The sequence below is a fragment of the Tauraco erythrolophus genome, chromosome Z, assembly GCF_009769465.1.
Source record: "Tauraco erythrolophus isolate bTauEry1 chromosome Z, bTauEry1.pri, whole genome shotgun sequence".
NCBI lineage: Eukaryota > Metazoa > Chordata > Aves > Musophagiformes > Musophagidae > Tauraco > Tauraco erythrolophus.
The window spans coordinates 71,995,544-72,010,470 of record NC_141496.1 but is presented as its reverse complement, the minus strand read 5'-3'; the positions used below and the strand labels follow the sequence as shown (position 1 = coordinate 72,010,470).

The following is a 14,927-nucleotide window of genomic DNA, read 5'->3' as shown; positions in this document are numbered from 1 at the left end:
AATGTAATACATCAGAGGAGAGAGTGTCCAGTGTTTATTTTCCACAATCAGATGGCTTATATTAGGTTCAAGGATGAAAAACCTCATAACGATATGTCATTCATAACCGACTATTCTGACTCTGGGATTCAGTGTGTTGTGGTCAGCATTAGAGCAGTATCAGGATCATTGTGAAGTGTGTCCAGCTGCAGAGATTCACAAAGTCAGCCTCCAGCACCAGAAAATCCCAACAAGTCTCTCTGTCAGGAAGAGCATTGCCTATCAAGATGCACCATCACCACTGACCAGACTGGCTGCTCCCAGGGAGAAATCCACTGACAAGCAGTTGCAAAAGGGAGAAGTCAGCGTCGAACCGTCTGGGGAATCTGGTCAAAAGCTCTCTCTCTCCTAAACCACACAGACACTCTGATTCCACCTCAGTTCAAACTTGAATGACATCTGTACTCCAGCAGAAATCTACCTGGATTGTCTTTGGTTTTGGGAAGTATCCGTTTTGGGCAGTCCTGTGACGATTGTGCGTGGACAGCTGCAACCACCACCCATTGCTGTTTGCAGTTGGACATGTTGTCCAGAGAAGCTGAGAAACCTGCAAACCCAGGTAGCTGGCCATTTCCAAGGTTTAGCTCAGTAAGCTTATGATTTGAGCTTAGCTCAATCGCATAGGTCACATACCTGTCAGAAACACAAATCCCTGTCCTAGGGAACTTAAGTGAAAGATTGAAAATAGAAATCTTTGGAAGAGAAGAGAGGAGGGATGAGGGAAGAAGAAGGGAGAGAGAGGAGAGAAGGGAAGGGAGAGAAAAGAGAGAAGAGAAAGAAGACAGAGAAGAGAGGAGAGAGAGAAGTGAGGAGAGAGGAGAGATAAGAGAGAAACGGATGTGCTCCAAGTAAGTAAAGTAAAAAATAAAGTCCAATCACTTAGGTAGTTTTGAAAGCTAATTCTTATTTGCTGGAGAGAAGGAAGTTATTTTTTCTAAAATTGCTTGTGACACACAGCAACTGCCAGTGCAATTATAAGTTGGCAGAATCCGCGTGAACGAGTGCTCTTATTTGCTTCCAGGTTGCAGTTGTACAGTTTATAAGAGCTAATTCCTGCTACATGTCACTGCAAATGCCAGTTTTCCCAGTCGAAGGTAGCATGCTGCTGCAGTTACAGATGTTACAAGCAGGTGTCCGGTAAGATATTGATGTATCAACCTGGTATGGTATGTTAGAGTTTTTACTGACTATTAAGCAGGAGACTTCTCTGCCGTTTGGGCTGATTACCATTGGAATAAAAAATTTAAACCCATGACAAGATTTGTTTCTGTTCTGCTCCAAATTTGACTACTTGCTTATCTTTAAGCACGTGCTTAAATCACATTGAAGTCAAACAAAGTGTATGTGTGAGTGTTCTCTCAGGCCAGGAAGAGACCAATGAATGTAGATCTGAGAGATTACCTACCACGGAAAAAATGTCGTATGTCCCATTTTAACGTCACTACCCAGCAGAGTTGTTTGATTCATCCAGTTTTAAAAGCACTTTTGGAATACACTAAACATTCTGTTCTCCAAACTCCAGTACTGACCCTACTTTATAAATATTATGTGATGACTTCTCTTCTTCAGTTCCTAACCCCTAATGAATTAAAGAAAAAAAACATTTGCACGGCAGGAGAGGCAACCCAACCAACACAATCTTACCAGCAAAACTTAAAATTTTTCTTGTACAACACATGTAACCTCATATTGCATCAATTAGTTAAAGAAGGGCTGTCTCCCTAATTGTGTTGAGACTAAGCACATTCTACCACGGATCCCGGGGCTCCCCCCCTCCCTTGAAGGGAAGTCTGTTGGGCCGCCTCCCCGCCCAAAGAATCCAGCTGCTGTTTATTTTCTCAAACGCTGGAACACCACTCGCATTCGGGAGGACGACGACAGCCCATCCCCGCCCCGCAGGGGCGGGAAGAGGCGGGGCTGCCGCCGGGGCGGTGGGGAGGGCGGGGCCGCCGGAGCCGCAGGGTCTCTGCGCCCGCCCGCCCGCCCGCCCGCCCGCCGCGCTCTGCCGCGAGGTGTCAGCAGAGGAGCCCGCATCGCAACGGCGGGAGCGGAAAATACAAAATCGATCCCAAAAGAAAAAAAAAAAAAGGCAAGTTACTTCCAACCGGCACCTCCGTGCCTGCAACGTTTTTCTTCTTTTCTGAGTCTCCGCTAGGTGACAGCAGCGAAACCAAATTGAAACAACCAGTAATGGGCTTGTGGAGAAAACGATTTTATCCCGACTGCTAAACCCTCGGAGAGCAATGCAGTTAAGAAACTCTCATTATTGGCTTGTTTCCTGGAAATTACAGAGCTCTTTGCTTTTAGGCTTCCCGCCTGCAGGCCTCAATAATTTACAAAAATACATCTCTGCATTGTATGCAATGCACTTAAAGCAAATGTACTCGGGCTGGAAAAAAACAGTTGAGTATTGTTGCTTTAATGTGAATAATTACTTCATAAAGTCAGCTATTAGTCTGGTAAAACGCTCCCAAGTTCTTACTTTCACAGGCTGAATGGACCTGATCTTTCAGACAAGAACACTCATCTAAGCTGAAACTGCAGCAAGCCAGGAGAATGAGTTTCCCTGCATATTTACAGCTATGTTCAATTTTGTAATAGGGATACTAATTTTATGCCAATGCCTTAAAATGCTGCTACACTTTTGCTGTTGGCTGCTGTCCAGATTAAAGCAGTAAGCTGTTTTAGCTTGGGTCTTCAAACCAGTTATAGTACAAGCTAGACTAGAGTCCAAGTACTTACGGCACAAATGAGGTTCAAACATGGACCAGGCGAGGAAGGAAGGAATTAAACACACTTATGTTACCGTCACACTGTACTTGAAGATGAATTCATCTTGACCTGAGTTAAAGCACTGCAAAGCTGCTGTCAGTACGCCATGTGATAGAATTCAGAGGGGGCAATACACATCCTCTACCTCAGTCCTAGTCCTGACCTGTAGATCTGGTGTAACTCCAACTTTCCAGCTTTCCTGCCTCTGTGGGATTCTCTTGTGTGAGTGAGGGAGATCCCCATCTCAATACTATTCATAACCTCTTGCCCTAGCGTAGAAGTATAAAGGGTTTGCAGCACTCAGGATATTTTTCAGGAAGGAAGGAAATAATTTAAGTGCTTCTCTTTCTGTTCATTCACTTTTTATTTTGTAATTTCTTCTCACATTTTCATTGTCCTGAATTATTCTGAGGTGTAGGAACTTAACTGTCTGAGTGCTCTTAACATTTGATTTTTGTCCTTTCATTTACAAAGATTCTTTTTCACAGCATGGCTATATACCTTTAATCTTTTTAAAGTGTATTCTAATTCCATTTTGTACCCATCAATTTTGCTGTGCCCAATTAAAAAAATATTGGCACTCCATCTTGTAGGGTGGCAGAGATGCTACATATTCAAAGAACATGACACAGGGATGAAGAAACTGTCTCACGTCTCAGGAAATTATTTTGATAGAAACTTGGTGGTCTATTTTTGAAAAAGAGTAAGGAAACATTTATGCTTTCAGGTTAGCTTTTTACTTAATGCTGCATCATTGCAGCAATACATTCAGTCACTAAGTAATGCATAAATTTTTGGTTTAGAATTCTTTCGGATATCTTGAATACTTCTTTATCATATTTTCATACATTTCAATAATAGCTACCATAAAAAGATGAACAGAGTAGTAGATGTTTATTAGAACAAATAGTCAGTTGGTTGTCTGTACATACTGTATATACCATACCACACATACCGACCCAAATCACGGGTCAAAAGAAGAAGGTGTTAAGAGTAGTAGCATATTTGTAATTTTCTTTTTTAATTATACCCATAAGGAGACATTCTGCCATGCTCAGAGCATTTATATCTTTTCTGGATCAATTCCTTTTGCTGCACAGGAACATTGCAAAATAGTGATGTCAAACAAATTATATTTGTGACTAAAAATTGGAATTCAAATAAAACAAGGAAGGGGAATAGCTTAATAAAAATATTTATTGAAAAAATTATCATCAATATCATTTGGCTGCTCTAAGTAAGTAAAATGCTGAGCGTGACTATGGTAATCAGGATGCAAACAACTAGTGCCATGAGCAGGATGATTCGGCAACATTTGGAATGCTTTTTTTCTCTCTCTTTCTTTTTTAACAAGGTATCATACCCAGGAGTATAAATATCCCCCATCCAGAACTGTAGATCATTAGGATTTTCCTAAAAGAAAAATCAGAAAATGAACTCAGTTCCTCTCTCTTGCACATAAAGTCATTAGAACACAGCCAGAAGTATTTTGGCTATCATCAGATAATGATTAATGAATTTAAGGCATCACAACACAAATGCAAGAAACTTTCACTTGAACATAGGTTGTTGCACTACTTGCCAGATGCTGCAAATGTTCCACTGGGGAAAATTAAAACCATGCTTTTCAGCCAGGAACGATATGTAGGACACCAGCCATTGAAATGTGATTTAAAAACTCAGAAGAAACCATATTGTCTCTTAAGAAAAGATGTCGACTTATAAACACAGATCTGAGTCCCTTTTTGAAAAAAGGAACAGCAAAAAAACTCTCACAAAAGTAACCCTAAAAGTGATTTGTGCCAACCCACAGGCAGGCAGGTTCCCGCATTTTGTGGATGAGGCTGAGAAAATGTATGTTATTCGGTAACAGGACGATGTTATGAACAGGTGGTAAAGTAGGCATATAGTATTTAAGTGCCTCACTTATAGTTCTTCTCTGCATAACTGGGGAAACTGAGTTGCAGGATGCTGCTGTTTAAGAATTTGTCTAGTCACAGAGGTTGTATTCTGCAGAACTGAAACTCCTAGAGTCTAACCAGATATGCAGATTTCATAGATTTCATAGATTTCTAGGTTGGAAAAGACCTTAGAGATCATCCAGTCCAACCATCCCTAATCCCCCATTATACCATATCCCTAAGCAGTTCATCCACCCTTTTCTTAAACACATTTAGGGATGGGGACTCAACCACCTCCCTGGGCAGCCTATTCCAGTGGCTGACAACCCTTTCAGAGAAGAAATACTTTCTAACATCCAACCTGTACCTCCCCTGACTAAGCTTACACCCATTTCCTCTTGTTCTGTCACCCATCACTAATGTAAAGAGCCCTTCCCCTACCTCCCCACCATCCCTTCTCAAGTATTTGTAGGCTGTAATCAGGTCTCCCCTCAGCCTCCTCTTCTCCAGGATAAACAGCCCCAACTCCCTCAGCTGCTCCCCATAAGTTTGATTTTCCAGCCCCTTGACCAGTTTAGTCGCCCTTCTCTGGACTCGCTCCAGGAGCTCAATATCTCTCTTAAAGCGAGAGACCCAAAACTGGACACAATATTCCAGGTGCGGCCTCACCAGTGCCGAGTAGAGGGGCAGGATCACTTCCCTGCTCCTGCTGGTCACACTATTCTTGATACACGCCAGTATCCCATTGGCGTTTTTGGCCACCTGGGCACACTGCTGGCTCATATCAAGCCGGCAGTCAACCAACACCCCCAGGTCCTTCTCCGCCAGGCAGCTCTCCAGCCACTCTTCCCCAAGCCTATAGCGATGCTTGGGATTTTTACACCCCAAGTGAAGGACTCTGCACTTGGCCTTATTAAAGCTCATGCCATTGGCCTCAGCCCAACGATCCAGTCTGTTCAAATCCCTCTGAAGGGCCTCCCTACCTTCGAGCAGATCGACACAGCCTCCCAGCTTGGTGTCTTCCGCAAACTTACTGAGGGTACATTCAATCCCCTCATCCAGGTCATTGATAAAGATGTTAAACAGAACCGGACCCAGCACTGAGCCCTGGGGAACCCCACTGGTGACCGGCCTCCAGCTGGATTTAGCCCCATTTACCACCGCTCTTTGGGTCTGGCCATCCAGCCAGTTTTTAACCCAAAGGAGGGTGTGCCTATCCAGGCCAGCAGTTATCAGTTTCGCAGCCAGAACACTATGAGAGACTGTATCAAAGGCTTTACTGAGGTCAAAGAAAACTACATCCACAGCCCTTCCCTTGTCAACCAGGTGGGTCACCCTATAATGGAAGGTGATCAGGTTTGATCGGCAAGACCTGCCTTTCATAAACCCATGTTGACTGGGCCTGATCACCCGGTTAACCTGTATGTGCTCATTAATAGCACTCAAGAAAACCTGTTCCATGACTTTGCCCGTCACCGAGGTCAGACTGACAGACCTGTAGTTCCCCAGATCCTCCTTCCGCCCTTTTTTGTAAATGGGGGTAACATCTGCCAGCCTCCAGTCCAGCAGAACTTCCCCAGTGAGCCAAGACTGCCCAAAGATAATGGACAGTGGTTTGGCAATGACATCCACTCTCTCAGGACTCTCGGGTGGATACCATCAGGCCCCATAGACTTGTGGGCATCCAGCCGATGAAGCAGATCCTTGACCCGTTCCTCTTGGATCACAGGAGCTTCGATCTGCTCTCCCTCCCTGCTCTCAGACACCGAAGGCCAGCTCACCTGGGAACTGCTAACCTGGTTATTAAAGACTGAGGCAAAGAAGGCATTAAGGACCTCAGCCTTGTCCTCATCCCTAGTGACTAACGTACCCCCCGTGTCCAGTAGGGGCTGGAGGTAATCTTTAGCCCTCCTTTCTTCTCCTCCTGATCAGACTCATGTTACTGCTGTGTCTGCACCAGGAAATACATCTGTATTTACCTTTGGAACCAAGCGGGCTGCACAATGATTCACACACACACACTCCCCCAGCTCACGGCAGCTCACTTCACTCCAACGCAGCGCAGCAGCGTTACCTTGATGTGGCCGGCCAAGTTAGCGTGCAGCGAGTGCCTGTCATAGTCTTGCACGGTCCAGGAAGGGGCCTTTTTCTTCTCCTCCCAGTCATCGTCCACCTGAATGTCACTATACAAGGGGTTGCTTTTGATTGTGGATTTCAGGGTGATGGGTGTAATGTGTTTCCCGAGGGCTTTGTCTATAATTTCTTGACTGACCTGGTTCGAGTCTAAGCCTGGCAGCTCAGTGACATTTCTCTTTTCTCTCTGTAAGGCACAAGTTAGATTAGAAGTTGGCTTTCATCCTCATTTATCTATGACACATGTCCCCTTCCAGATTTATCATTTGCAATACCATAGAATTGTTTTGAAAATTACACATGCAATGATTTTTCTCATCCTGGCAAACATCTACAGCACAGCAAGGGAGCCTGGCTGTTCACTCTGGGCAGATGCCTTCCTTCTGGGGGAAGGACGTGGATGCAATTCAAGCACTAAACTCTTCTGCAAATGTGAACTGGCATCATGATGCCTGCTGAAAGAAAGCCTCTGCTTTAGCAAAGCAGTGCTACGGAGCACTGCAGTAGGAGATGCAGTTCTGGTGAAAGTCACGGCCCTATGATGCAGAAGCAGAGCTATAAAGATGAAGCAGGAGGAAGCACAGGGGCACTGGTGTGTAAGGGACTGCCTTGAGGGAAGCTGCACCTCTGGCAGGAGGAGCGTGAGTTGCAGCTCTGCTCATGTTGTTGGATGTGTCAGGGCATCAGAGGCCCTTCACTCCACTGAGAGAGAGCCCTTAATTTGGACACTGTCAGACCTCAAAGGTAATTAAATATCTGAGCAGCCTCCCAGCAACAAAAAATCTTTAAATCAGACCTTTTAGAACTGGGGGGACAAGGGAGGAGGAGGAACAGCCCTGGTGAGATCATATTTTTGGAGAGCTCACAAGCTGAAACTTAACATAGCCCTAAGAGCCTCTTCAGCAGCCGATAAGATGGTAGTGAATACATTTTTCGATCTGTAATTGGATGGAGGAATTCAATCAGACTCTCCAGTTCAAGTTTTTCAACATTTATCTTCACCACAACCTCTGTCCCTGAGACTTTGAATTATTCAGCCACTGATCTGCGGTTCCAGTGTGATGTCAGCTTCCCAAGAGATCTGCTACTGGCACAGCCCTTGCTTCACACTGACAACTGTCCCGGGTCTCAGGACTACTTCTGCAGAGCCACCACAGTCCAAATTAAGAAATTTCCTTCCACGAAAGGATGTCTTTCCCTGGATACTTCACTTATATTGAGATCTTCAGCCGTTAAGGTGCCATGGGCTGAATGGGCTTCAGCAGCATGTCCTGCTTCTCCCTCCACCTTTCTAGTGGGACCCCAGGGGATTACACCTCCTCCCACACACTGGCTCTGAAGCTGCTCAGATCTCACATCAGCCAGTGCACGTCCCTAAGCCGATACCAAACTGTTGGCCTCTTCTGCTTGAGTCATTTTCTGCCACTTTTGTGGGCTGGTAAATCCACTTTCAGTGGAAGCCAGATGCTATGTGTCATCACCCACTTTATGCCTCAGTGCCTGTGCAGACCCGTAGACATGAGTGAGCTCTTCTGGGGCCAGGCAGGTGTAGAAGGGAGTGGGAGGACTGCTTTGCTTCTGACAGGAAAGAGGGAGAAGCAAAACCAACAGCCTTTGTTTAAGAAACCCCAGGAGGAAGCATCATGCTGGCATTCTTATCACTAAATTGTGCACAAGTGACTTAGTGTGTTTCCCATCAAAAATTACCATTAGTAGGTGGGTGGATCCTCAGTGCCCTCCCAGTCTCTCTATTAGTTCATAATTTCCATATGTCATTCCTCAGCCTTGACATATCCCCTGATAATATTACTCTTTGCATTGCAGTTGCAGCTGGCACTGAAGCCCTCTGGATTGTACTGGCCAGATTTCAGCTGAGCTGATGTGTCCAACTGTCATTTCTTTCTGACTGCATTTTATTTCATTTATTTTATTTCTTATTTAAAGTTTGTCAATGGCCTTAATGATGCTTCCCTTGGGCTTGCTAGATAGTTGAACTTGGAGTACATTTTGTTGAGGAACGTGAACTGTCTCACCAGGGGATGCTCGGTCTCCCTAGGCTAAAATGTTGTGAAAAGAATGTGACTTGACAGTAATTTTAAAAGCTGTTTTAAATAAAATGCTCCAAAACTTGGAAGAGATGGCATGATTCAAAATTTGTTCATAAAGAGAGTGCCTTGTGGCAAAGCTTTTTGCCCCTTCCATCTGGAGTACCTTCCTTTCACAGGCATGAGAACAGGAGACTGTGGTAGTCTGGAGCAGTGGTAGAGAGGGAATAGGATGGGAGGGGCAACAGGGTTTTACCGTGAGAACTGATGGGAATTTGGGGTAGGAGATGGTTTGCAGAAGTTTTGGAGAGCAGACATTAAAGTGCCAAGTTAATTGAGAGAATACACTTGAGTGCAGGCAAAGGCTTGGCTGTAAAACTTCTGAAGTAGCTAAGTCCCAGAGACTAGTTAGAGAAAATGAAGGACAGAATCCTGATGTTTATAAACAAAAACAAAGGTTTAAGTCAAAGAAACGATCCAGAGAAATATGAAGAAGTTTACATGGGTACATAAGCATTTACAGAAGCAGAGAAACAGAAGGAGGTTAGATGATAAAAATAAGCCTGCTGGTAATAATTCTAGCAAAAACTACATATTTTTTCTTTTAAAATTCAAAACATTTCCCAACAGTTTTCACAGACTTCTATGTTTTCGTTCTGCTTCATTAAACAAATGTTCAAAGAAAGATGAGAATATTGTAAACTTAGGTATCCATATGTGTTACAGAACTTACATAATAGACACTGTGTCTGAAAAGCCAGCATGAATGAGGGTGGAATAGATCAAATCAGAGCTAGTAGGAGGCAATTTATATTACTATTCACCAAATGGAAGGAGGGAACAGCAACTGCTCAACGCAGTAATAGCTATGAAGAACTCTGAGAAACTGTAGTTGAAACGTGCTGATGAAATACTCATTTAACAAGATGAAAAATGCTCAACTCTGCAAACACATAATTGTGTTTGATCTACATATAGCTCATGAGCAAGAAAGCTGTTATGGTTTGTAACTCATTTTTCACCAAGAACAGTTTATCCCGCCTTGACAGACTCAGAGAGCTGGCGTGTACAAAAAGAGGACCTGCAAAAACCCTGAAGATCTGTAGAGAGTCAATTTTAGTTCCATCTGTGTGTCAAAATATGCGTTCTCCACAGATTTTTCTCACTGATTATTTCATAGTGAAAATTATGCATATAGACACATTACAATATATAATTTAAAATTATAAATTATTCTATATAGCTAGGAAACATTTTTATCTCTGTTTTATCTTTACTTCATCCTTTCATTCCCACTGTTGTCATTGTTGTGAGCACTGAAACAACGTGAGAGTCTACCTGCTCTCTCTTATGTCTATGATATGAGACATCAAGCTAATCAACCGCCAAAAGCAGGACATCAACAGTTAAAGCTAGGCCTTGGTCTCAGATCATCTACCTGCAAGAAGAGATCAAAGATATGCCTAAAAAATTGAGGAAATTTACTTTCTGCAAGTCAAATTTTTCTTTACTTGCCCCAAAGACAGACAATTTCTCTTGTCCCACGGCTGGCCACTGTCTCCAGCTGTGGCCCAGGGAGATACTCAATGAAAGTGACAATGAAAGTGAAAATGCAGCTACAACTACATGTTTTAACCAAGGGAGTCTTTAAGAAACGTAGGGCCACCAGATACTGTAGGATTTGTTTTGTAATGACCTCCTCAATCCTAATGAAAGTGTGTAGCAGGGTGATTATTGTAGTTGTACTTAATTTGTTTAAAGCTATAGCCCTCCGTTGTGCAAAAGCCTTGTAGCACATCCTGGAAGACTCTCTCTTCACTTGGAAGGGCATTTTTCTGATGTAGAGACCTGTTTCTAAGGCAAACAAAGGATCTAACAGACAAAAGCTTCTAGGTAGTAACACAAGAATCCCTGTGATAGTTGTGATAACTGTATAGGTATTGCTAGGCAATTGGTCAGTTTAAAAAAAGCTTGTTCATCAGGATAAATAATTATTAGCTCTTTAGAATTTCCTGGAGAACTCTGACCTCAGAGGGGATGCTGTGGAAAAGCAATCAGGAAGGCAAGGAGTAACCAAGGGTAGGTAAGCAGACATGAAAGACATCAGGGCAGACGGCTCCCATCAAGGATTCCTGAGGATGCAAGTTGTCTTATGCGAGGAACTGAAGTGGATCAGAATTGCTCGTCAGAGACACAAGGCAGCATCACGTACTACAAAGCAACCTGGCCACCCGACACTGGTGGGAAGGAGATTTGTAGATGGTTAGAAACACTTGAGCCAAAATGACAGAAATATTTAGAGAAAAGTAGGCATTTGTATGGACTATTTTAATTGTGCATCATTGAGAGTACTTCTGTCCTCATAATGAATTGTTTACTTAAAGAAAGCTGTTTTATCTGTCATTGGTAATGGAGTTCTGCAGGACTGTGAGTGCACTGCATAAAAGCTTCTGTACAGTGTCAGACCAAAGCTCCTGCCAACCTTGCAGCTGGCTCCGGTTGTGGCCAGTTGCAGATGTCTAGGGAAGAATAAGGGTAAGATTGGAAGTATGTAACGCATGTCTGAGCCAGGGGACAAACAAGTGACTGTAACCCAGCACCTAACTTGTGGATAAAAAAACCCTCTTGTCCCAGAACACTGAGAAACAAGCAAAGGCAGGACGCAGGTGTTAGCTCAGATGCGAGACCAGGAGGGGTTAGGAGTGAAGTTAACATGATAAACAGAACTATAATCCGCAGGACAAAATTTGTTCGGAGTTGTGAATTCCTAAGCAAGAGCAGCACGCCAAGAAGTAGCACTGTGTTCAAAGATCAAACGATCTCTGCTGTCTTCCAAAAATATGGAGAAAGGGAAATAGAAGCAGGAAAGAAAAGTCCGAGAATTAAAGAAAATGACCAGGTGGACTACAGGGAAGACTCGCACCTCAGCTATGAGAAGCAGCTATAGGGGATTAATCATTTGGTGTATGCTGAGCACTAAAACATACAGTGGGGCAGAAAGTCCAGTGGGACCAGACATTTTCAGGACAAGCAGAAATCGGTCAGTAGCTAGCCATTTGCAGGAGAAACAGTCTGTGCTTTTTATGCTGCTTTTCACAAGGAAGGGCCAAGATTCCTGGACTACTTTATTGTTTGTTTTATTCAAAGTAGAGGATGAAAATATATGCTAGGCAGGGAAGCTGTTCAGTTCGCTTGACACAGAAGAGGAAAGAGCAGCCACTTTTTGGTCAGCAATAGAGGTTGTCGTTATGTCAAGCTGCTTATTATAATGGAAATAAATTCAAAAACTTATAGGTGGAGAAAACACATAAGCACTTAAGTGCACTTGAATTCAAATGATCTCATAATAAAGGTCTGGAAGAGGATGCAAACATGCCACTGAGAAGTTGCTTTACATGAGGAGCCCTGAGCAGCAATAGTTTCTTAAAAGAAAATTAATTTCTGAAGAGGGAATTTAGCCTACTCTCAAGGTTTAATGACTTTGGGAGTCTGTAGGTCACGCACATATGTTCTGAAATGAATTCTCCTCCTTCGCCCCCCTTCCCCCCGGCTTCCGTTCCTGACTTAACTAACCCTTAACCCCATTAGCTCTCTCATCTTAAAGCAAAACATGTTATTCCTGCGCCATTAGTTCTCCACTGTGCCATCGTGTTTATTCTAACGTCTGGAACTCATCAGTTCTTTTCCCTTTATTTGATTGTCAGCAAAAGGGAAAAAAGGAGGCAAGGTCATAAGAGAGAGAGAATGAGGCACAATGAATTGTATCTGGACAGCTTGAATTCACTAATGACTACTCTTAAAAGTATAGGTTGTGCCCTAGATTTAACATTTATAAAACGTACTGCATCACAAACTACATTTCGGGAGGCGTGGTGAGCACAGACATTTCCTTTGAGATGGCCATCTCGGGGCTGGGAACAGAGTTCCAGGAAAACCCTCTGGCTAGTGGCGAAGGGCAGAGCACAAGTCGAAAAAGCTCAGGGCTCCCCACACTTTTCTCATCCTCCGGCAGCTCTGCAGCCCTGGCTCGGTGACAGCGCGTCCTGTCAGACGACAATGGGGACAAGGATCCCCGCTGCGGCGCCGGCTCTGTGTGTGGCTGCCTCCCCCCTGCACAAAAGAGGGGTTTAGGTGGGGTGGGGAGTGAGGCCAGCATTGCACCATACCCCATTGTTCGGGATCCCGCAGGGCTCTTTGCGTGGGAGGCGACGGGCGACCGTGTGTCCCCCCCTCCCAGCTCTCCTCGGGGACTCGCCAGTAAAGATTATACAATACAGCAGAGGCCGCTGGAGGCATCGGGATAGGCAGAGGGAAGGATGTCTGGGGTGGGGAGGAGGCTAGGGAAGGTAAGGGAAGGGGAAGTGGTGGTGTCCTGGAATCGGGTGTCGGGAGGGGGAGAAATTTTTTGTGTGGATGAGGACTGGAGCGGACTCTGGGAGGCAGTGAAAGGGTTTGGAGAGCTGATGGGGAGCAATGTCTGAGAGGGGAGAAGGGCAACTGGAGGTAGCTGAGGGAGACTAAGGATCTCTCTCTTGCCCTCCCCTCCCCCAGGTCGGTGTTTTTTCAGCTTCTCCGCCCCCCCACCCCACCCCTCCCCCCCCCCCCCCCCCCCCCCCCCCGCTTCTCATTCCCCCGGGGAATGGGACTCTCACCCCAAGGATCCTCAGGATGCAGACCTTCCTCGAACCCCCCTCCTCCCCCAACCACTTTTGTGCGTCTCCGTCCCTTGACAAGAACCAGACATCGGAGCTTTTGCTGATGCTAGGGGTGGGGAAGGCGAGGGGCTCCCCGGGCAGCAGGAAAGGAGTGCGGTGGAGCAGCAAGTGGGGCCCGGAGGGGTGTGAGCTGATGCAGCTGTACTGCTGCTGATCCAGACATGAACTTCGCCGCAGCCGGCTCCAGGGCCTCTGCTAGGCAGCGCATGTTTGAATTCTTACCAAGAAATGGCTACTACCTCTACGTAGTAACCTGGATTAGCACGGCCAGTGTGTTTCACGCTTCGAACAGCTGTCCGTTAGGATAGTAGGAAGGTCAAAGTGGAATAAGAAAAACAAGGCAAAATAAAGAGGAAGCTACAATGAACCATGTAGACATACACAAGCTTGCGAGACGCTAGCAAGAATCTCTGATGCTCTCTCTAAACTGCCTTTTCTTCTTGTGTAAGGGATATGGCCTGGCTTTCAGATTTAAGCCTGGGTTTTTTTTCTTATTTCTTCATAGAAGGCGTTCCATTCGCCCCTCCAGTACAATTAATTAGTATTTGACATCGGTAGACTTTCTGGGAGATGCTATGAAAATGTTACAACGAGCAGCAGAAAAGCCTAAGGTACTGAAACAAAGTCAGTGAATTTCCCTGGAGAGTAACTCTTTTCTCTTTGAGCCTGATCCTTGCTGAAGTCAATGGGAAAACTTACAAGGATGTTAGTGATGCAGATTGAGAGATGCAGCTGAATCCCGCAGCTGAAGTCTCAACCTCATGTCATTTGTTTCCTGATCCCACAAACGAGGTAGAAAAAAATATCAGGAAAAATGTCAGCCTATTTTAGACCTTACCTGTAAATAGACCCTGTTGTGCCACCGCTGCACTCCAGGTAAAGATGTTTCTGGGAATTTTGCCAGGCTGGCTTGTAGAAAGGCAGAGTTTTTCACTAAAGACTTCACCTCCAGTTGCAGGAATTTATCGGGATGGTTGTTGTTCGGCAAAACGGAGAAGTCCATGTTTCTGTCCTGTAGAGTAATAACGAAAACAGCCCCAGCTTCTGCTCCCTGGCTGTGCACGCTCCTTCTATTATTAATGACGTGAAGAAGGATACGACAGTTTCCTGAAACTGTATCTGACCCCTGCTTGGTGTCAGGCTCACTTATATCATCTACCAATGATAAAAGATTGTTTAGAAGCGGCAGAGCAGACAGGACATGTTTCTGTAAGTGCCTAGCTTAAGTTTTCAAGTTCAAGGTCTATTTTGATAGGTACATGTGTGCTCATTAAAGTTAACGGAGTACCAGTGAGTAGATGCATGAGACACTTAAATGCATA

At 44.7% G+C, this 14,927-nt stretch overlaps 1 protein-coding gene across 1 annotated transcript; it reads right to left on the bottom strand.

Moving 5' to 3' along the window:
- Nucleotides 1–4,044: 4,044 nt before the first annotated feature.
- On the bottom strand, nucleotides 4,045–14,608 carry MINAR2 (membrane integral NOTCH2 associated receptor 2). Its single transcript, XM_086629954.1, has 3 exons — nucleotides 14,444–14,608; nucleotides 6,787–7,032; nucleotides 4,045–4,224 (listed from the first exon to the last, which is right to left on the bottom strand). Exons 1-3 carry the CDS (start codon nucleotides 14,606–14,608, stop codon nucleotides 4,045–4,047), a joined length of 591 nt encoding a protein of 196 aa, XP_086486080.1.
- Nucleotides 14,609–14,927: the final 319 nt, after the last annotated feature.

What these genes read in the sequence shown, in the direction of transcription:
- MINAR2 (XM_086629954.1), bottom strand. Translation starts at nt 14,608, where the DNA reads ATGGACTTCTCCGTTTTGCCGAACAACAACCATCCCGATAAATTCCTG. An exon ending in ACAACAGGGTCTATTTACAG is followed by an intron (nt 7,033 to 14,443) that starts GTAAGGTCTAAA and finishes TGTGCCTTACAG; the next exon opens with AGAGAAAAGAGAAATGTCAC. An exon ending in ACTTGGCCGGCCACATCAAG is followed by an intron (nt 4,225 to 6,786) that starts GTAACGCTGCTG and finishes TTTTTCTTTTAG; the next exon opens with GAAAATCCTAATGATCTACA.